Here is a 22,891-nt window from a genome sequence, read left to right as displayed (position 1 = left end):
CTTTTATGCAACGAAAATGCGGGGATTATGAAATCATGCAAGCCCCGCATATTTTGCGCGGAAATTGGCAATTTATGCGGTGAAAGTGTGGCGTATTTGAAAAAAATGCGGCCCCCGCATGAATATGCGGACTTTGGCTGATTATGCATTGAATTATGCGATCGCATAATCGCGTTTTTCTGGAGGGACTGATTTTATAGCTGGAGATTGAGCCAAATTCGTTAAAGATCTTAAGGAGTTTTGGAACAGAGTCCTCAAGGTCAGATATGTACAGTAAAATATAATCTGCAAATAACGATATAATAGCATGGGAGACAGCGGCATCCCTGTCTCAAGCCCCACGCAATGGGGAATGGCTGAGAATGCAGGCCATTGGTTGAGACTATGGCCGTGGGATTCACATACAAACTACGTACCATGTCAATGAATTTGGCTCCCAAACCATGCCTCTCCATTACTTGCCACAGGTAGTTCCATTCTAAGCGGTCAAAAGCCTTTTCCGCGTCCAGTGATAAAACTGCTGCCGTTGTTGGGAGGTTTTTGGCTTCTTCTATTACATGGAGTAATCTGCGTACATTGTCTGCAGCTTGACGCTTTGGTATAAACCCTGATTGGTCAGGGTGGACTAGCTTCTCGATGAAGCGTTCTAGGCATAGTGCCAAGACTTTGGAATAAAGCTTAATATCAGTCCCAATGAGGCTGATGGGCCTGTAATTTGAACACTCCTTAGGATCTTTGCCCTTTTTGTGTGTGACCGAAATTAGTGCAGTGTTGGTTTGTTGATGAAAGGTGCCCCTCTCTATGGACGAGGTTAAAGTTTGTAAAATGATAGGTCCTAGTGTGTCTAAGAACTGTAGTAAGAGTTCTGATGGAATTCCATCCAACCCCAGTGTTTTCCCTTTCTTAGCTGTTTTTAGCGCTGATTTGAGTTCCTCTAACGTAATAGGTTGACCCAGTTCTCATGCCTCCTCTGGGCCACGAAGAGGCAGGTTTAGCTCTTTTAGGAACTTTTGGCACTGCGTCGGATCTGGATTGCCGGAGGATTCATACAGCTTTGAATAAAAGGATTGGAAAGTGGCAGTAATCTCTTTAGGATTCGTTGAGATACCTCGGTCCGTGCGGATGCTGTTGATAGCAGCTCTGGACTTTGTTTTAATTTCAGAGCTAGCAATTGGCTTGGTTTACAGCCGCTAAAATAGTAATTTTGCCTCACTCCGTGCATTAAGAATTCAGCTCTCCTTTTTAGCAAGTAATTTAGCTTTGTGTAGATTTAGAAAAACAAGTTTTAAGAGATTGCTCTAACGATTTACAACGTTCTTCCAACTCCTCAATCCTTGCCTCTCTCTTTTTCTTCAAATTTGCTGCAAAGGAAGATGTGAAATCTCTAATAAATCCTTTAGTGGCTTGCCAGATGTACGCCGGGTCCGAAACTGAGCCAGTATTGATTGATATGAACTCCACTAGTTTGGCTCCAAATTCTGTATTAAAAGCTGCGTTTTGGAGAAGGGAATTATTAAATTGCCACCTTCTAGATTTTTCTCCTAACTCTCCTATCAGTGAATTGTGGTCAGACAGGATTGCTAGTTCCACTGCTATAGTGTGGAACATTGCCTTAAGTACTGGAGCACAAAAAATAATCAATGCGGGATTGGGTGCGGTGACGTGTGGAAAAAAGGTTTAATCCTTGCTAGTAGGATTGTGCATTCTCCATATATCTGTAAGATCGTGGGATTCCACAACTGTGTTTTTGGGCCTTCATGTGGCTGACCCCTGATTCCTGATTTAAGTCTAGTACCGCATTCATGTCTCCCTCTATAATTAGTGAGTATTCATTAAGAGAAAGCAATTCATTGGTTAGGCGTGGGAAAACGCTTTCATCATATGTAGCCGGTGCATATACTGAGACAAAGAATATTTTCCTACTCCTTATCGCAGTACATATATATGATATCCTGCCTGAACAGTCTTTACTACTTTTGTCTATGGTGAGTGTGCATCTCCGTGACAGCAAAACAATGGAGCCCTTGGTTCTGGTGTCATCACTAGATGCAGCAGCAACTTTGAAATATTTATTTTGTAGACTATTTACATCTCTTTTACGCAAATGTGATTCTTGAATAAGCGCCACGTCTATGTTCTTCCTTCTTAAATAGTCCAGGAATTTAGCTTGCTTGATCGGCCCGTTTAGCCCCCTGATATTAACAGAAAGGATTGAAAGTTCAGCCATCTTCAAAATGTACACATATATATGTCTTGAGTACCCTACCGGAATTCACTGATAAGTTTGTAACAAAGGGTGAGCTGTTAGATCTAGGCACAGTGTGGTGAAAACACAAAACATTAAATAAATCCCCTAAACCTCCGAGACCGCAGACCCCCTTCCCTCTCTGTAGGATACGCAGCTCGCACAAAAACTCAGCTCAAAACTGCTCCTCCTGTCTAAAGTCACAGGTTAACTGAAACAGGTCTAATGCTTTCCTATGTTAAACATGAACAATGTTGCAAAAAAAACCTTAAAACTAAGTACAAACCATCTATTAAGTTCTGAAATTAACTGTCTGAAAAACAAAACAGCCGTAATAGTAATAGACATAGATTATAAAATGCCATCAAATCAAATGCTCTTTGTAACTCTGCTCCCAAGCGCATACATTATAATTCGACCAGCTATTACGCTCTGAAATAGCCTATGTGGGTAACAAACCATGTAAGAGTAGTAAATATAGATTATAAGATAAGTGTTTATCATGTTCTTAGGCTGTGTAAATTGAGCATGTTTTCAGCCTCATCAAACATTCCTTTAAACGTCTGGTTGCCAAACTTACATGCAGTGTCCTCGGTTGAACTTGCAGTGTTCCAAATACACTAATCCACAGGCGTCGGGTCCGCCTGCTTGCTTCCCACACCGGAGGTCCCCACGCCGCCCTCCGGGCCCGATGACAGCTCCCGGTCCGGTCGTGAAGCATCCAGCGCGGGCGTCACGTCCCTTTACTTCATCCGAATCCCGACAGAACTTGTCCACTTCCTCGGGTGCAGTGAATGTGAACGTTCTCCCTCCTTGATTTACTCTGAGTAGTCAGGCTTAAAGCACAGCGTTGTGTTGGAATCTCGATTCGGGCCTTCCTGCTGTGCCTGTCTCGCCCCCTGAATAATTGCGTGCGTGTTCCTGCACCCTTGCCGTAGATTCTGTGTGCCCTGTCAATTTCGATGGTAGCCCTGTTCTGTAGGGATGGAATCCATTTTGGCAACTGTTTTTGCAAAAAATCCAACTGGGTCATCTTCTCTTCTCGATCTATCTTCCAGTTCAGCCAACTTCAGCTCAAATTTCTTCTGGTCATCATTACAGGCTTTCACCGTGTTCCTCATCTGTTTGTTGTCCTTTTGCGCCTCGTCTAGTCGCTGTATTAAATCTCTTACTGTAGTTCCTTGCCTCTCCAGCTCTGTCGTGACGTGTTGAAGCGAAATGTCAATTTCTGCTTACGCCTCCTTCACAGCGATGCGGACCGCTGATTGAAGCCTGCTTTGTTGTCTTTCCAGAACCCTGGCCATGGCCTCCTTCATACATCCATGTCCACGTTAGCATCCGAAACCACGCTAGCCGTCACCATGCTTGCAGAGTTAGCAGAATTCTTTGCTTGGTTAAACTGCAGCGGAGTCTGCTTTTTCGCTCCTGCAGGCATTCTACAAAGTTACCGTGGTAACAAATAAGGATTAATGTCAAATAAAAAAAGAATAGACCTGGTTTTTAATGATAATGCGGAGATGGGGCGAAGAGCCTCAGCACTGAGCAGCCATGCGAGTCGTCGGTCACGTGATCTCATTTATTTATTTATTTTTTATGGTCAATATATACATAGGAAAAATGTCTTTACCTTCTGGTGTGTAAATATACTAGGAAATTGTAAAGAACGTGTTAAATATGATATAAATACTTATGATATGATTTACCTATCCATGATGATTATTATATAGTAGTAGTGGAAAAGGGGATAGGATTAAATATGCTTTTGCTTCTTCCTAATCCTTTTCGGACATGTTAAATTAATATATATATTTTTTTTGTTTTCACTATTTTAAAATGTTCGAAATAAGCATTCATTATTATAGAGGTCAAACAAAGCTCTTTTTTAATCATGGCACTTTTTTTCGCCACAGGAGAGTTGACACAGGGGGAGCTGTACTCTGCCATCAAGAAAGAGAAGGAGCAGACAGAGGCAGGAGATGCCAGCACAACACACTTCAGTGGAGAAATGCACTTCTATGAATTAGTGGAGGACACTAAAGATGGGATATGGCTGGTTCAGGTAAAAGCACATCTTAACAGTATATTCAAATATAGTAGGGTTGCAAGTGGACATGACAATGATTCTTCTGCAAAGCAGGAATATCACATCTCTGTAATCAAACATTCTTCGTTCAACGCTCACGTTGTTCAAGGTGACCCATTCTATCTCACTATATGTTGTCTTGATTGTGACAATTTTTTTTTATGAATCTGTAAATTTCAAAGCTTTATGGAAGTGCATTACCAAATCCATGAAATACCCCTATAATACAGGTGTAAAATGTAAAAACACATTGCAATCAGAATGCTTTGAGCCAGACTGTTGTAATGCTTAAGATGTTAGTCATCTTTCATGCCACTAGGTGGAGCTCTTGTAATTATGTGGCACTAGTTTCAGTACTCCCTCACTACGGTGTGCTAAGCAATGTGTACTTGCTAGAAGAGAATGCTAGTTCCGGGCTCTAGTTGACTGTTGTTTTTTGCCTGTCCACATTCGATATTAAAATCTGCCACTCGGTGCAACCTTTGTTGTGGTCCCTATTATTGACCAAGTTACCACATATTTTTGGCGATGAGGTGAACTGGAATTGTTTTTACATTCAGTTTTGTTTTTAGCGTTAGCTAAATTAGAGTGCTGGCTAGTCAACGTTAGGCGGCTAGTTTCATGAGTGAAAGCAGTGAAGAGGTAGCCTGACAAGTCAGACCCACATCAAGATGTTGGGTCTGGGAACTCACCATTGACAGGGCTCAATGCGAGGTGCGGGATAAACGGTTGTTTTTCAATGCAATAGGCTAGCGCTACAACCAACCAGAGTAACGAAGAAGATAGCAAAGCTAGTTGATAGATTAAACTTTTGCTGTATCTGGTCGACAAAACTCTGAACACCTCTTCCTTTTTTAAGAATGATTTCAGTGCCATACTTTTCTCAAAGAAAAGCTTAACTCCAAGTCTTACAGAAGACCGCTGTTCCCAGCAGCAGCAACCATAAGCCCGCCCACCGACTCTATACACGATGTGATTAGCCTGACTAGAGTTTGGTTTTTCCAGCCAGTCTTTGCTGCCACTAGGGTGCGTCTAGATTTCTAGGCTAGTGAAGAGGAGCATGTGGAGGAGACGCGCGGAGCGGCTGTAGGGCAGTGGCAAGAACAAGGAGGAGAGCCTTGCATGCAGATGACTACGTTTGGGACTATCTGTGAATTTGTGTAGTGGGACGAGGACTGGACAGAGTATGTGGAAAGGTTGGGACACTTTTTCGCTGCTAATGGAATTACAGAGGAGGCTAAACAGCGCTCTATTCTCCTGAGTGAGTGAGTGAGTGAGTGAGTGTGTGAGTGTGTGTGTGTGTGTGTGTGTGTGTGTGTGTGTGTGTGTGTGTGTGTGTGTGTGTGTGTGTGTGTGTGTGTGTGTGTGTGGGGCAAAGACTTATAAGCTGATAAGGAACTTAGCCACACCGAGGAAACCGGGGGAAATGCCATACGATGACTTGGTCAAGCTCGTCGCGAACCACCACAACCCAAAGCCATCGGTAATAGTCCCAACGTTTCAAATTTCACAGCCATTTTCGGAAGTCAGGTCAGTCTGTAGCTAACTTTGTTGCAGAATTGCGGCAGCTGTCAGAACATTGTGATTTTGGGGCAGTCTTAGATAACATGCTCCGTGACAGATTAGTATGCGGCATTAATAATGACTCCATTCAGCGCCACGTGCTGGGGGAAACTCCGCCACTGACTTTCAAGAAAGCCCTAGAAATTTCACAAGGGATGGAGATGGCTGCAAATAATGCCAAAAGACATTCAAAAGGGTCAGGCAGGATCGCAGTCGGTGGCTGTACACCACGTAAAGAGAGAGGTTTTAAAACCAGCAAAGAAAGTAAGTAGTAAGTAAGTAACGTTTATTTGTATAGCACCTTTCACAGATAAAAATCACAAAGTGCTTCACAATAAAATGCAATACAACACAAGAAGTCACAATACAAGCAAATTGAAATACAAATGGAAAACATAACAAACAACCATAAAAAACCCCTTGACTAAGTAAAAGCCTGCTCGAACAGCAGTCTTCAACTGCTTTTTAAAAGATTTGACAGAATCCACACAACGTAGCGAGAGAGGCAAGTCATTCCACAGCCTAGGAGCCACTGCCTGAAATGACCGATCCCCTCTAGTTTTAAAATTAGTGCGGGGAACCACTAATAGCATCTGACCTAATGAACCCTGAACAGAACCCTGAGGTACCCCATACGACAACTCTGAAGTTTCAGACAATATCTGATTCACATAAACACTAAAACTTCTACCAGAAAGGTAGGATAAGAACCATTTTAAAACTGATCCAGATATCCCAACCAGATCACGAAGTCTATTTATCATAATGTTATGATCGATAGTGTCAAACGCAGAAGAAATGTCCAATAGGACCAAAACTGTAAAATCCTTTGAATCAGCTGACATCATAATATCACTAGAAACTTTAAGAAGTGCAGTTTCCGTAGAATGCCTTAAAAGGAAACCAGACTGGAATTTATCAAACAGCTCGTGCTTCTCTAAGAAAAGGGTGAGTTGCTCTGCTACAACTTTTTCTAATATTTTTGACATGAATGGTAGTTTCGAAATTGGCCTGTAGTTCTTAGGTTGAAGTGGATCCAATGTGGGCTTTTTAAGTACAGGCTTAACAACGGCATGTTTAAAAAAAACTAGGATTGACACAAAAGTGAAGTATTAAGCATCTCAACAATACATGGGCAAATGGAATCAAATGTTTGTACAAATAGCACAGTAGGGACAACATCCATAGGACAAGATGAGGGTTTCAAAGTCTGTAGCAGAGAAGTGATGTCATGTAATGTCACAGGTTTAAAAGTGGACCAAAACAGACAGAGTTCTGAGGAAGTGATGGTAAGATGTTAGCCCTAACATCTCTGATCTTATTTACAAAGAAGTGGAGGAATTCATCACAGTCCGATTTAGAAGACACAGTTGCTTGAGGGCCAGAAGGAGACACTAAAGCATTAATGGTGTCGAATAAGATTCTGGGATTGTGCTTATTCGAGGATATAAGATGAGAAAAGAAACAAGTTCTGGCCTTTCTCAGCATCTCGTTGAAAGTAACCCTTAGTTCTTTAAGGTGAATCCTATGAACCACAAGTTTAGTAGTTTTCCAGAGACGTTCAACTTTGGATTGCTTCATCAATCCAAGGACAAGATTTTGTTATGAGGGATAATGCTTGATTTAACGGGTACTACTTTATCTAAAATTGTTAAACACTGAGTATTAAAAGACTGGATAAACACATCTGCATCACTGCATCCCAACAGAGAACATGGGTCGAACAAGGCAGAGAACCTCTCAGCAGCATCATAATTTATAATCCGCCTTTGGGCCCTAATTCTCAGGGGCGGAGGATCAAGAGGAAAGTTAATGTCAAAGAACACACAGCTATGATCACTCACAAGAACATCTTCCACATGTGCATTTGCTATATCTAGACCAAGAGAGCAAACAAGGTCCAGGGTGTGACCCTTAATGTGTGTAGGTCCAGTAACATGTTGAGTAAAATTAAAAGAATCAGACTGGATGTCCGTCTGGGGTCCGTTTCAAACAAGTCAGTTGTGAGCTGTTGAAAATCAACTTTCAAAGACAGCAATTCAGTTTAGTGTCAGCTTATCAACAAACCTTAAAATATTTCACATCCTTCGGGTGCCTGGGTAGCTCACCTGGTTTGCTCCTCGACGCAGCGGCCGCTGGTTCGACTTCGACCTGGGGCCCTTTGCTGTATGTCATTCCCCCTCTCTCTCTCTCTCTCCCCTTTCAGGCAGGGTTTTTCCTGGCTCAGAATGGGCCTTTGGGGGGGGACAAATAAAGATTTGGTGGGGTCCTCCCTGTTAAGGTTGGTTACTTAATCACAAGAAGGGTACACTCTTCTTAGGCCGGTTACACACTGGCTGCGTGGCGTGAGCGTGGCGTTTCTGTTGCGTGTCAGCTGCGTGGATTTGTCTTTACACACCAGAAACGTGTCTGACGCGGCACTGCTGCTGCTAGCCTTGTCTGTACACATGTATGTTTCCCATTGATAAAAAGAAATACCATGTTAAACATAAATATGTACTGATTTGATTACAGCAAAGACAACGTCTGCAGTATTGCCGGCAAAATAGGCTACAGAATATTTTGTTCTGTATTGACAGGTGCAATATTAGAAAATCAAATTTTTTTTAAATTACATTTATATCTGCATTTATATCAAAACCTAGAGACTTTCAAACATCAACATGTAATTTATTAATATGTATTTGTGTCTTAACAACATATAAACATCTTTTCCTATTCTATTTTGCCTGGAAACGCTTCCAACACGCTTTTGTGTCGAGTGAAAAATAGGCGTTGATTCTATTTCTAGCAGGCACGCGTTTTCGGCGTGGCTCGAGCCGCGCCTGAGACGCACGTGTCACGCAGGCAGTGTGTAAGCTCTAACCTGTTAACATGGGAGCCGAAATATAAACGGACACGCCACGCAGCTGACACGCTCGCACGACGCATCTAGTGTGTAACCGGCCTTACTGTTTCACCCCACTGGGTTATAAACTTTGGCGTGTACGGTACATTCTGCTTGGTCCGGTTACACAGGCGTGTCCCTACAAAACATGTCCGTGTGGCCCACGGAACTAAAAAATGGTTCCTAACTATAGTTCCTATTGTTATATCCTTTATCTTTTGAGAGTTAGAGCTGTTATCTCAAGATTTGACTTTAGCCAACAAACAAAATTCTAATACTAACACTGCTTATTGCTAAATCATAAACAATTCCATATGTTCATCAATCCAAATCTCCTCTCAGCAACTGACAAAAATAGCAACTAATAAAACTGAAAACACCGTATACATCACCTATTTCAGTTTGATAACACTCAACCATTCGCTAAGAACTTGAAATGTGCAAATGATCACATCTGTATCAACATATGTAAACCATAACTTTTTTGCTTGTTTACTTTTCAAGTGCCAGGTGCATGTAAACATCAGCATATCAATTTATTTATCTACATGATACCACACAGTCCTTATATCGCTGTGGCTGCACTACTGTGTGACCGGCTCTGGTCATGTCAGGGTTGTCTCTGTTACCAGTGTCTGGGTGTATGTTCTGCTGCGACACTGTGAGGGACCGGAACAGTCTCTGCAAGTTCATATCCCACAGCCTGTGGCTGACTGGGGACGCTGATCTCCATATCGAGAGGGTCACTGAAGGTCACACCAGGTGCACGCCTGAGGTGTCTGCGATTTCTCCTAATGACACTACCAGAGTGCAACTGAACCTCATAGTACCTCCCATCAACTGGCTTCAGCAACCTGCCTAATCTCCAGACAGTGTGGGGTGGGAGTGGTTGTATCCTCGCACAGTCACCCGTGGCAAGTATGTCCAAGTCTCTAGTTGATCTGTTGTAGTATGTACTCTGACATTGCTGCCTGTTCTGCTCTGTTCAGATTCTGACTGACCTGAACAACTTCTGGCCTTAGCAGGGTTGCTTTCGTTGGCAGCAGTGTTTTGGTACGGCGACTGAGTAGTCGCTGTGCTGGACTAGGGCTGGGCGATATGGACCAAAAGTCATATCCCGATATATTTTGGCTGAATATCGATATACGATATATATCCCGATATTTTTTTCCGCGAAGTGAGAGCAAATGTTCAGTCAAAGCCCAAATCAAATATGACATGTCACAAGTAGTTTCATAGAAACAGTTGCAAAATCAAATAAATAATAAACCGGTTTCTTCACCTGGTTCATGATTAAATGCTCAGCTGTTCAAATAACAATAAAATGTAAACCTAAATACTGTATAAAAGGAGTACCTTTTTTGAAATCAAAGCTCCATAGGCTATTTGTGATTCGTTCCAAAGGTCAATTAAGCTTTAGATATTAATATAATCTACTTTGTTCAAAATGTAATGCCTCATGCCTGTAAGCCTAGGTTATAGTCCCATTCTTCCACTTGATACTGCTTCCACTTAAATAAACTTAAGATGAACTATCGACTACAAAACAAAGAAATTTATTATGATCGGTTCACAGATCTGAGTCCAAACGGAAACATCACCCTTCTGAACTAAGAGTTTCTGCTTCAAGGTGAAGTTTAAACAGACTGAAATGTCCAGGCTCATTCCTCCACTATTTATTTCTGTATGTATTTATGCGTTACATGTAATTTTAACGGGCACTGAGCTCCAGATCCTGCAGCCGCGGTCGGTCGCTGCCCCGCTGTAGCTTCTTTCCGTCCGCAACCGCCCGGCAAACTTAGTGGAACTTTCCGCCCGATATCGACATACAGTTCGTCCTGGACTACGTGTAAGATCCTACCGATCACCACTCTGTCTTTGGCTGGTCCGATCTGGATCAGCGGGGACGGCGCGCCAGCAGCGAAGCTGCGTGTTTTTGCCCGGGGAAGAAACGCTGCGGCCGGCCACGGGCTCTCCGCCTCCCGCGGCCGCCGGAGCTCAGATTGCTGGTCGAAGGCGGCATATATAATCATAAAACACATTGTCACCTGTTAAATGTTATCCATTGCTGTTTGTTCTTTTCATTTCCTCTATCGAACATAATTAAGCAGTACAAAAGTCCGGCATCTTTAGCGTTGATCTGAATGCTTCGCCCCCCTGTTCCAAGATGGCGGCGAGTTTTGACGTATGTTTAGAACCTCACGGCGACATATCTATGGGAGCAAGGATCACATTTGAACTATATCGATATATGCGATATGGTCTAATTCCATATCTCATTTAAAAATATATCGATATATTTGTTTATATCGATATATCGCCCAGCCCTATGCTGGACTACTATCCAGGCCCTGTGACGGTGTGTTGCGGTGGTCAAGAAGTGCAAGATAAGGATCCTGTCCAGCCGCTTTGGCTTTGATAAGAAGTCTTTTTGCCGTCTTGACAGCTGATTCGGCTTTGCCATTGCTCTGTGGGTAGCCGGGTGATGAGGTCACATGCTGAAATCCCCACTGTTTGCTGAATTTTTGGAAGTCCTGTGGAAGATCTGTGCCCACCTTTGCCCATGGCCTGCTTGGAACTTCATGTGACATTAGTGTTTCTTTTTGTTGTTTATTGTCCATTGATCTGCAGATATCACACTTGGCTATAAACTTATTGATCTGGTCATTCATGCCCAGCCAGTAGACACACTCTCTAGCTCTATGTAGGCATCCTTCAACACCCAGATGTGATGAGTGTAATCGGCTAGTGATGTCTGATCTCAGTGTGTCAGGAATGACGGCACGCTCACCCCTGAAGACTATTCCATCTTGGTGGCTTAATTCTCCTTGTAATGAGAAGTAAGGCATGATTTCACTCTGTACCTGTGACTTGTCCTTGGGCCATCTCTGGCTCATTGTTATAATGAGAAGCTGCAATGTATTGTCTTTTTCTGTGGCAGACCTTATGTCATGTAGTCTGTTTGAGGAGATCGGTCTCTAGATCAGCTTCCACAGGTGTACTCTCAGGAAGATAGGCTCTGCTGAGAATGTCAGCCAGTAACCTGTCTCTTCCAGGCACATAAATGACGGCCAAGTCATATTTTTGTATGCGCAGCATCATGCCCTGCAGCCTTTTGGTTGCACTAAGTAGGGGTTTTCGTACTATGGTTTCTAATGGCTTGTGATCACTTTGGACAGTGACTTTGTGGTTATGTGTATTGGTGGAATTTTTCCATGCTTAAAACCACTGCTAAAAACTCTTTGTCTATTTGGGCATAGCGCCCCTCAGTTTGTGTCAGTGCCCTGCTTGCGAAAGCGACTGGCTTCCCCATTTGCATCAGTGCTGCGCCCAAACCTGTGTCTGAAGCGTCACACTGTACTGTCAGCTCCTCATCAGGGTTATAATATTTCAATTTCAATTTCAGGTCTCTCAATAACTTGCATTGGTCTGAGAGGTGAGGGCAAAACTTGGTGAGGTAATTAACCATACCTATAAGCCTCTACACTGCTTTTACATCCGTTGGTGCCGGCATCTGCCGATGGCACACACTTTTTCAGGATCCGCTTTGAGTCAATCTGCCGTCAAGCGGTGTCCAGTGTATGTGGTCTCCTTCTGTCTCAGTCTGAATTTTTCTGCATTTAGTTTTATGTTCTTTTCCCTGCATCTGTCGAGAAACTGTTTCAGTTTTTTATCGTGATCCCGTTCCGCTTCCTCTTGTCTCCCCTTGTCCTGTGATCAGGATGTCATCTGCAATAATGTACAGACCAGGTACATTATCCAACGCTTGTGTCAATTTTCTCTGGAATATTTCAGGGGCCGGACTTATCCCCATCGGCATCCTCAGCCATCTGTACCGTCCGAATGGAGTGGCAGATGTCGTCAAATAGCTGGACTCCTCCTCCAGCTGTACATGCCAGAATCCACTCTTGAAGTGTTCCCTCCAAGGAGTGTCAGTCTTGCATTTTAGCTTCTCCTATAGGCTCTGACACACCAACCTGATTATCGGCCGTCGGACAGTCTGGCGAGGTCAGTGACTTGAGTCTGTTCGGTGTGTTCCGTGCCGTCGTCAGTCGGAGGAGCCATCGGCATCCATTCCGTGGGCAGTCGGACTCAGTGACCAATCTGATTGGTGGAGTGCTAGCCCTTGACTAGCGAATCAGTGCTTCTTCCACAAGAAGAAGCCCGAGAGCTGACAACGCCAGTATCTTCTTATTACTAGCCATCGTATTTTCTTCCGTTCAGCAAGTAATGACAACAATGATCCTTCTTGACTGCTCAACAGTCTCTGATGAAAACAATGACTGACGACAGTGTGCTCTGTGTTTACTAGTTCTAGAGAGATGTTCCATCATTTCCGGTTTTCATTTTTTGGGCGACAATACAGATTAGTGCCGCCTGCCGTTATGGAGACGTATTACATCTCAGGCACATCCAGAACGTATGCTCAAGTCGGTGTCGCTTCGGTGTGTTCCGAGGCACTTTTTTGAGAGACGGGAGCCGACTGAACAGTCCGACTGCCTTTTCTGCCAACGGTCGGCCATCGGGTTGGTGTGTCAGAGCCTTTAATAAACACTTTGACACATCCTTTGTACAGGAACTTTCCACTTACAGAATCAAGTAACATCCAGTCCTGACTGTCCAGCAGAGGGCCCAATTAAATTCAATTCAATTTTATTTATAGTATCAAATCATAACATAAGTTATCTCGAGACACTTTACAGATAGAGTAGGTCTAGACCACACTCTATAAATTCCAAAACCCCAACAATTACAGTAATTCCCTCAAGAGCAAGCATTAGCAGTGGCTATTGCGACAGTGGCAAGGAAAAACTCCCTTTTAGGAAGAAACCTCGGCAGACCCAGACTCTTGGTAAGCGGTGTCTGACGGGGCCGGTTGGGGGTGGGGGTGGCAATAATAGTCACATTAAAGATAATGGAACAGTGACTTCGAAGGTCATCGTGGAAGTTCATGTCATAGCAGGGCACATCGTGTCATACTGAGTAGTGCAGTCTCCTATACCGGATCCTGACTTCTCTGTGCATATGAACATCACAGCAGGGCGTTGCGGGATGTAACGTGGCGCTGCAGAGCATGGGTGGATGCGGCGGACGCAGCAGGACGCAGCAGGACGCAGCAGGACGCAGCAGGACGCGGCCGGGAATTGCAGAGAATCGCAGAGCATAGTTCTGCGAAGAAGTAACATAAGGACTCCGGGGAGTAAACTCCCCAGAGCTAGGTTAGTAACAAGCATTTCTGGGACAGGATGCATACAAAAGGAAACAAGTAGAGATGAGAGAGCAGCTCAGTGTGTCATAGGAAGGAAGGAACTTCCCCAGCAGTCTAGAATTATAATAGCATAACTAAAGAGAGGTGCCTGGTCGGGCTAGAACTCTCCCCAACCGGATCGGGCTGTACTGGCCTGCCTCCCTCTACTCTCCCGCCTCCTCACTCCCTAACTATAAGCTTTATCAAAGAGGAGGGTTTTCAGTTTACTCTTAAATGTGGTGACGGTGTCTGCCCCTCGAAGCCAAAGTGGGAGCTGGTTCCACAGGAGCGGAGCCTGATAGCTGAAGGCTCTGGCCCCCAGTCTACTTTTAGAGACTCTAGGAACCACAAGTAGCTCTGCATTCTGGGAGCGTAGTGCTCTACTCGGACAATAAGGTACTAAGAGCTCTTCTGGGTATGATGGTGCTTGACCATTTAGAGCTTTGTAGGTCAGGAGGAGGATTTTAAATTTGATCCTAGATTTCACAGGAAGCCAGTGCAGAGAAGCCAATACAAGAGAAATATGATCTCTTCTCTTAGTTCTCGTCAGAACACGTGCTGCAGCATTCTGGATCAGCTGGAGAGTCTTAAGGGACTTATTTGAGCAACCTGATAGTAAGGAATTGCAGTAGTCTAGTCTGGAAGTAACGAATGCATGGACTAGTTTTTCAGCATCGTTTTGAGACAGGATATTCCTAATTTTGGCAATGTTATGAAGATGGAAAAAGGCTGTTCTTGATGTTTGTTTTAAGTGGGCATTGAAGGATATATCCTGATCGAAAATAACTCCTACATTTCTGACAGTAGTGCTGGAGGCCAGGGCAATACCATCCAGAGTAGCTATATCTTTAGATAATGAAGTTCGGAGGTGCGTTGGTCCCCTCACAATAACTTCAGTTTTGTTTGAGTTTAACATCAGGAAATTGTGGGTCATCCAGGATTTTATATCTTTAATACATGCTTGAAGTTTAGCTAACTGACCACTTTCGTCTGGCTTAATTGACAGATATAATTGGGTGTCGTCTGCGTAACAGTGAAAGTCAATTGAGTGTTTCCTAATAATATTACCTAGAGGAAGCATATATATAAGGAAAATAGAATTGGTCCAAGCACTGAGCCTTGAGGAACGCCATGGCTAACTTTAGCGTGCTTGGAGGGTTTATCGTTAATGTTAACAAATTGGGATCGCTCAGAGAAATAGGACTTAAACCAGCTTAGTGCGATTCCTTTAATGCCAACTAAGTGTTCCAATCTCTATAACAGGATGGTATGGTCAATAGTGTCAAATGCAGCACTAAGATCTAGTAAAACAAGAATGGAGACAAGTCCTTTGTCTGCAGCAGTTAGGTCGTTAGTAATTTTCACTAGTGCCGTCTCTGTGCTATGATGCTTTCTAAATCCTGATTGAAAGTCATCAAATAAACTATTGCTATGTAGAAAATCACATAACTGATTAGCAACTACCTTCTCAAGGATCTTGGATAGAAAGGGAAGGTTAGATATAGGTCTATAGTTTGCTAAGACCTCAGGATCGAGGGTGGGTTTTTTCAGAAGAGGTTTTATCACAGCTATTTTAAATGACTGTGGTACATAACCTGTTAATAAGGACATATTGATCATATCTAGTAATGAAGTGTTAACCACGGGTAACGCTTCTTTGAGTAGTCTCGTTGGGATGGGGTCTAAGACAGGTAGATGGCTTAGCTGAGGATATCTTTAACATTAATTGTTGAAGGTCTATAGGTTAAAAGCAGTCTAAGTATATGTCGGGAATATTCGTTCTTTCGAGCGGTCCTGCGTTTAAAGGTGAACCGTTAGAAGTTGAGGGCAAAAGGTAATAGATTTTATCTCTAATTGTTATAATTTTATCATTAAAGAAGCTCATGAAGTCATCACTACTCAGAGCTAGAGGAATAGATGGCTCAGTAGAGCTGTGACTATCTGTCAGCCTGGCTACAGTGCTGAAAAGAAACCTTGGGTTGTTCTTATTTTCTTCTATTAGTGATGAGTAATAGTCTGATCTGGCCTTTCTTAGGGCCTTCCTATAGGTTTTGAGACTTTCTTGCCAATCCAAACGAGATTCTTCCACTTTGGTGGAACGCCATTTACTTTTGATGTTTCGCGAGATTTGTTTTAATTTGCGAGTTTGGGAGTTATACCAAGGTGCTAGTTTCCTTTGCTTAATCATCTTCTTTTTGAGGGGAGCAACGGAGTCTAAAGTTTTCTGTAGGCAGGTCGTAGCACCGTCTACAAATGTATCAATTTGAGAGGGATTGAGGTTAATGTAAAGGTCCTCTGTTATGTTAAGGCATGACATAGAGTCAAATGCTGTTGGAATATCTTCCTTAAATTTAGCTATAGCACTGTCAGATAGGCATCTAGTGTAGAAGCTTTTATCTAATTTAGTATAGTCATGTAGTAAGAATCTGATAATACCGAATTCTGCGGAAATATTATTAAATCCTCAATTTCAATACCATATGCCAGCACAAGGTCGAGGGTGTGGTTAAAACAGTGCGTCGCCTTGTGCACACTCTGACTGAAACCGATTGAATCCAATAATGAGTTGAAAGCAGTGCTAAGTCTATCATTGTCAACGTCTACATGGATACTAAAATCACCTACAATAAGTACTTTGTCTGATTTAAGGACTAAACATGATAAAAACTCTGAGAATTCAGATAAAAATTCAGAATACGGACCTGGAGCCCTGTAAATAACAACGAATATAATTGTCTGTAATGTTTTCCATTTTGGATGTTGAAGATTAAGAACAAGACTTTCAAACAAGTTATAATTTAGTTTAGGTTTAGGATTAATTAACAGGCTTGAATCGCAGGCTTGAATCGCTTGAATCGCTCCCATGGCTGCAACTCCCCCTCCTCGGCCTGAGCCTCTAGGAATTTGAGTATTAATATGACTGGGAGGAGTGGCTTCATTTAGACTGACATATTCTTCATGGCCCAGCCAGGTTTCAGTAAGACAAAATAAATCAATTTTATTATCTGATATCAAATCGTTTACCAATACTGCTTTAGAAGACAGAGATCTAATATTTAATAGTCCACATCTAATTTTCCTATTTTGTTCTATCATTGCAGTCGTTTTAATTCTAATTAGGTTGTTAAGTATAGCGCATCTTTTGTTTACCTTTGATTTAACCGATCTGAGTCGGGGGACAGACACCGTGCTTATTAGACTATGAGTGGGCGACTGCTCCAACGGAAGCACAGAGGGTCACGTAGCACTGCACCTCTGATTACCAATATCAAACTTGGGTTGTCATAGTTTATGACCGATAATAGACTCAGTCAGATTTTTTGATATGAGAGCGGCTCCGTCCCAGGTGGGATGAATGCCGTCTCTCCTAATCAGACCAGGCTTTCCCCAGAACGCCCTCCAGTTATTCACATAGCCCACATCGTTAGCTGGGCACTACCCCGACAACCAGCGGTGGAAGGATGACGTACGGCTGTACATTTCATCACTGATCAGGTTTGGCAGGGGTCCAGAGAACACTACTGAGTCCGACATTGTCTTCGCGTATTGCACAAAGTGACTCAACATTAATTTTAGTGATCTCCGATTACACCATTACCACCTACGTGAAGTATGATCTTACTGTATTTACGGTTCTTTTTAGCCAGCAGCTTTAGATGGGATTCTATATCACCCGCTCTAGCCCCGGGGACACATATGACCGCGCGCAGCCGCCACGGCTTCACATGTTGCAGTATAGAGCTCCCAATAACCAGAATTGGCTTCTCAGCGGGTGTATCACTGAGTAGGGAGAAACTGTTAGAGAGGCGAAGATGCTCCGGTTTAGAGCGACCGTCATCATGTGCACTCCCTGGTTTAGATCTAACGCTACGCTTCCCTCGGACAGTCACCCACTCGCCCGGCTGCTCGGGGTCTGCTGGGGGACAGCTAGCAGAAGCTACAGTATGAGCTACATGGCGCTGGCTAGCTACGGAAGCATATGATTCTGATTCCATGATGCGTAGCCGTGCCTCAAACTCACTAAGCCTTGCCTCCAGAGCAGCGAATATACTACATTTATTATGTATGTTAATACATGTTAATGTTGTTAATGTTAATATCGTTATCACTAAAGGAGGCAGAGGAGTAGCTAAACATTTGACACACAGAGCAAGAGAGAGCAGGCAGGCATGGATTTAGAATGCAGAGGCCCCTGGGCACAAAATCTTGGAGGCCCCCCCCCTCCCAGAACTCATGGCCCAAACTCACACAGCATCTAACACACACAGCTGTGGGTTTTTCTTTAGTTTAAAACAAATTCTTTACAAATTTCTTGTGATGTTAATTGTGACTCCATAAATATCTATAAAACAAAGGACAAAATGGAAACTATCACAGAACAAAATCAACAGAATTTATTGCAATAAATAATAATAATAATAATAACATAACTAAGAATAACTATAGTCATGTCTGTACAGCCTGTCAAAATCGAACTAGCTTCCCACAATAGCACAACATCAATGCTAATCTCAACAGAAAACATCCAGTCTACTCATCCCTTCCACAGAGCGAACCCGAATCAAGTAAATCACACCAAAAACAAAGGCCAAAAAAAACTGTAGTGGTGACCACAATTTTATCTAAAGAGCTGACTTCGGAAAAACAGCTGATTGTTGAGCACCTCTTTTTCTCTATCTCACTGTCTCTCCCCTTCACAGAGAAACAGATGATCAACGATCTACTAGCCTAAAGTGTAACAGAGCTGTGTTTGTAACATTGTAATCAAATATATGAATGAAAATAGGTTGAGTATAACTTATATATACGTATAGGCCTATACAGCTCACTCTCAGCGTGAAATCTGTTTCTCAAAGTTAAGTTGCACAACTTAATGTATGGCAACTATTTTATTCTATGTCATAGTTTCCTGAAATGTAATGAGACCTGACAATGTAACGCCGTCGCCGACTCCACTTTGACCATTGGCCTCAGTGAAATTAAATCATGGATGCAAACCAACTTTCTCAAACTTAACTGTGACAAATCAGACACAATCATCATCGGTCCCAAATTCCTCTTCAAAACATCGCACAACTTTTTCTTCACCATCTATACAGTGCCTTGCGAAAGTATTCGGCCCCCTTGAACGTTTCGACCTTTTGCCACATTTCAGGCCTCAAACATAAAGATATAAAACTGTAATTTTTTGTGAAGAATCAACAACAAGTGGGTCCCAATTATGAAGTGGAACGAAATTCATTGGCTATTTCAAACTTTTTTAACAAATAAAAAACTGAAAAAGTGGGCGTGCAAAATTATTCAGCCCCTTTACTTTCAGTGCAGCAAACTCTCTCCAGAAGTTCAGTGAGGATCTCTGAATGATCCAATGTTGACCTAAATGACTAATGATGATAAATAGAATCCAGCTGTGTGTAATCAAGTCTCCGTATAAATGCACCTGCTCTGTGATAGTCTCAGAGGTCCGTGTAAAGCGCAGAGAGCATCATGAAGAACAAGGAACACACCAGGCAGGTCCGAGATACTGTTGTGGAGAAGTTTAAAGCCGGATTTGGATACAAAAAGATTTCCCAAGCTTTAAACATCCCAAGGAGCACTGTGCAAGCGATAATATTGAAATGGAAGGAGTATCAGACCACTACAAATCTACGAAGACCCGGCCGTCCCTCTAAACTTTCAGCTCATACAATGAGAAGACTGATCAGAGATGCAGCCAAGAGGCCCATGATCACTCTGGATGAACTGCAGAGATCTACAGCTGAGGTGGGAGACTCTGTCCATAGGACAACAATCAGTCGTATACTGCACAAATCTGGCCTTTATGGAAGAGTGGCAAGAAGAAAGCCATTTCTTAAAGATATCCATAAAAAGTGTCGTTTAAAGTTTGCCAAAAGCCACCTGGGAGACACACCAAACATGTGGAAGAAGGTGCTGTGGTCAGATGAAACCAAAATCGAACTTTTTGGCAACAATGCAAAACGTTATGTTTGGCGTAAAAGCAACACAGCTCATCACCCTGAACACACCATCCCCACTGTCAAACATGGTGGTGGCAGCATCATGGTTTGGGCCTGCTTTTCTTCAGCAGGGACAGGGAAGATGGTTAAAATTGATGGGAAGATGGATGGAGCCAAATACAGGACCATTCTGGAAGAAAACCTGATGGAGTCTGCAAAAGACCTGAGACTGGGACGGAGATTTGTCTTCCAACAAGACAATGATCAAAAACATAAAGCAAAATCTACAATGGAATGGTTCACAAATAAACATATCCAGGTGTTAGAATGGCCAAGTCAAAGTCCAGACCTGAATCCAATCGAGAATCTGTGGAAAGAACTGAAAACTGCTGTTCACAAACGCTCTCCATCCAACCTCACTGAGCTCGAGCTGTTTTGCAAGGAGGAATGGGCAAAATGTCAGTCTCCGATGTGCAAAACTGATAGAGACATACCCCAAGCCACTTACAGCTGTAATCGCAGCAAAAGGTGGCGCTACAAAGTATTAACTTAAGGGGGCTGGAATAATTTTGCACGCCCAATATTTCAGTTTTTTATTTGTTTAAAAGGTTTGAAATATCCAATAAATTTCGTTCCACTTCATGATTGTGTCCCACTTGTTGTTGATTCTTCACAAAAAAAAACAGTTTTATATCTTTATGTTTGAGGCCTGAAATGTGGCAAAAGGTCGAAAAGTTCAAGGGGGCCGAATACTTTCGCAAGGCACTGTAGCTCCACTCTGTCTCCCTCCTCACACATCCACACCATCAGGAGTTATTTTTGACAGCAACCTCTTCTTCGAAAAGCATGTCCTCAAAATCACCAGAGGTCTCATTTATAAACGTGGCGTACGCACAAAACGGGACTGAAAACGTGCATACTTCCCACGCAAAGGTTGTGTAAAAAACAAACTTGACGGGAGAATGTGCGGTCCTCCACGCAAACTCTGACCCATGCGTATGCACATTTTGGAGACAAAATAGGAATTGGCGATGCAGATGGTGAGGTGGTGAACTGAAATCAGACTGCAGAAAGTACATGTGGGAATAAGGGTTAGGCTACTCTTAATATGTTTAAGTATTAAAAAATAATGCCTCACGCACATTTCTTCACACCATATGAAGATTAAATCCAGCAGTGTTATTTGCGCTTGTACTGATAATTGTTCCATAAACACCTCAAACTCAAATCTTAAATAAAAACTCATTCTTAATATTTAATCAGCGCTGTCTCGCCGTCACATTGTCCACTACGGAGCGCAGGAGTAGGAGATGGCCCGACTGCATGGAATACAGGATGGCATCAAATACCCTACCATTAGATAACTGCACAACACAGTGTAAATAACTAAATATCTGTCTTTAAAACTGTGCATATATCATCAAATGTCAAAGTCTGGAAATACAGCCGTTAAGCTCTCGTGCAATCGTTACGCTCTATGTCCTTGTTATCAGTCTAAAATTTAATACTGTTTATAACAAACCCTGCATGAAGAAAAGTGTGTTTGCCTATTACATTTCGATTTCAAATTGTATCTCGGGGTGGGGGATACCAGTTGTTGCTGTGATTTTAGCAAGGTGTTAACAATCACAAATTGTTGTAGACTAAACATAAATACTGCGGTGAACCCGTGCGTAATGCTGTATGATGGCACTGCTGGCCCTGCAGGAGGACAGCAATGGAAGAATCAGGAGATAAAGAGACTTCAGGGACCATGACGATGACTGGCTCATATGCCGATTTAAATTCCCTAATGTAGCTGTAATAGTAATATAGCTGCGCTCTTGGATCTATGTACTGAATTGGGTCCAGTGGGCAACGCGCCGGAACAGTGCCATCCCGGTCCAAATACAGGTCCTAGCCACTCTGGGTGAAACCGGCTGTTTCCAGAGGGAAATGGCTGACAGCTAAGTGTTTTTTTAAATAAATATTATATATAATCTTCAACTTCATCACTAAGGCTTGGTTTTATAAATCTGACTTTTTTTCGGCGTACGCCAATTTGGGCTTTTGGGCGCACGTACACCTATAGTAAGGATCCTACGCACAGTTTTATAAATGAGACCCCAGAACTGCCTTCTTCCACCTTAAAATCTGTATCAGTATTATTTTATGGTTTATATGTTTGTATATTTGCACACTTTACATTTTAGAGAAAGAAGTATAGCCTACTTTATTTATTTATAATTTTTGTATTACATTATATGCAGAAGTTATTATATTTGGTGGTGACAAAACCCGTATTAAGTAAGGAGACCTACAGTTAGGTGATTTTGGTGTTGCAAAGATGCCTGCTCGCTGTCCGATTGTCTGATATGAATGACCACGTTCTGTCTTACACAGCAAACTAATTATTCACTGGTAAGACCAACATACTGTAATAACATTCAAATTAAAAAACATAATAACATCTTGTGAATAGGGCTAATTGATTTAATCAGCGGAAGGTTCCAAAAAATATGAAAAACAACAAACATAAGATATAGGCTACTTTTAAAATATGACGTGAAAGTAGCCTACCCTCAACTAGAGAATGACTCCCACATATGATGCATTGATAAGCCTAGACCGCGTTTCTGGTCATAAAAATGAACAGTATTAATACAACTTTACGTGATTTTAAAAAGCAACATATCATACGGAGACAGAGCAGAGGTGCTGGACTCTAGCTAAATCAGAAAAAAATATTTATTTAGGTGGGTCGGTGGCGCCAATCGGGGTGCCTAGATAGACCTACATTTTGAGGCTGTCAAACTGGTAAAAAACGTAGCTAGCTACGTACCGCCGGATCTCTGCTGCATTCAACGCCTTCTGAAGCGCTGTGGAGTCAGAGACCGTGGGGGTGGGGGGGCATTTGAACAGGTGTCTG

At 42.6% G+C, this 22,891-nt stretch overlaps 1 protein-coding gene across 3 annotated transcripts in view; it reads left to right on the top strand.

Annotated features, from left to right (window-relative positions):
- Nucleotides 1–22,891, top strand: part of rnf103 (ring finger protein 103) — a 45,335-nt gene that overhangs the window by 10,465 nt on the left and 11,979 nt on the right. For all 3 annotated transcript variants that reach the window (XM_039814317.1, XM_039814316.1, XM_039814315.1), the window contains one exon: nucleotides 4,156–4,304. In XM_039814317.1, the coding sequence (XP_039670251.1) occupies nucleotides 4,156–4,304 (149 nt within the window). The remainder of the gene's footprint in view (nucleotides 1–4,155; nucleotides 4,305–22,891) is intronic.

The sequence above is a fragment of the Perca fluviatilis genome, chromosome 10 (genome assembly GCF_010015445.1).
Source record: "Perca fluviatilis chromosome 10, GENO_Pfluv_1.0, whole genome shotgun sequence".
NCBI classification, from domain to species: Eukaryota; Metazoa; Chordata; class Actinopteri; order Perciformes; family Percidae; genus Perca; species Perca fluviatilis.
This window is presented reverse-complemented; position numbering and strand designations above follow the sequence as displayed.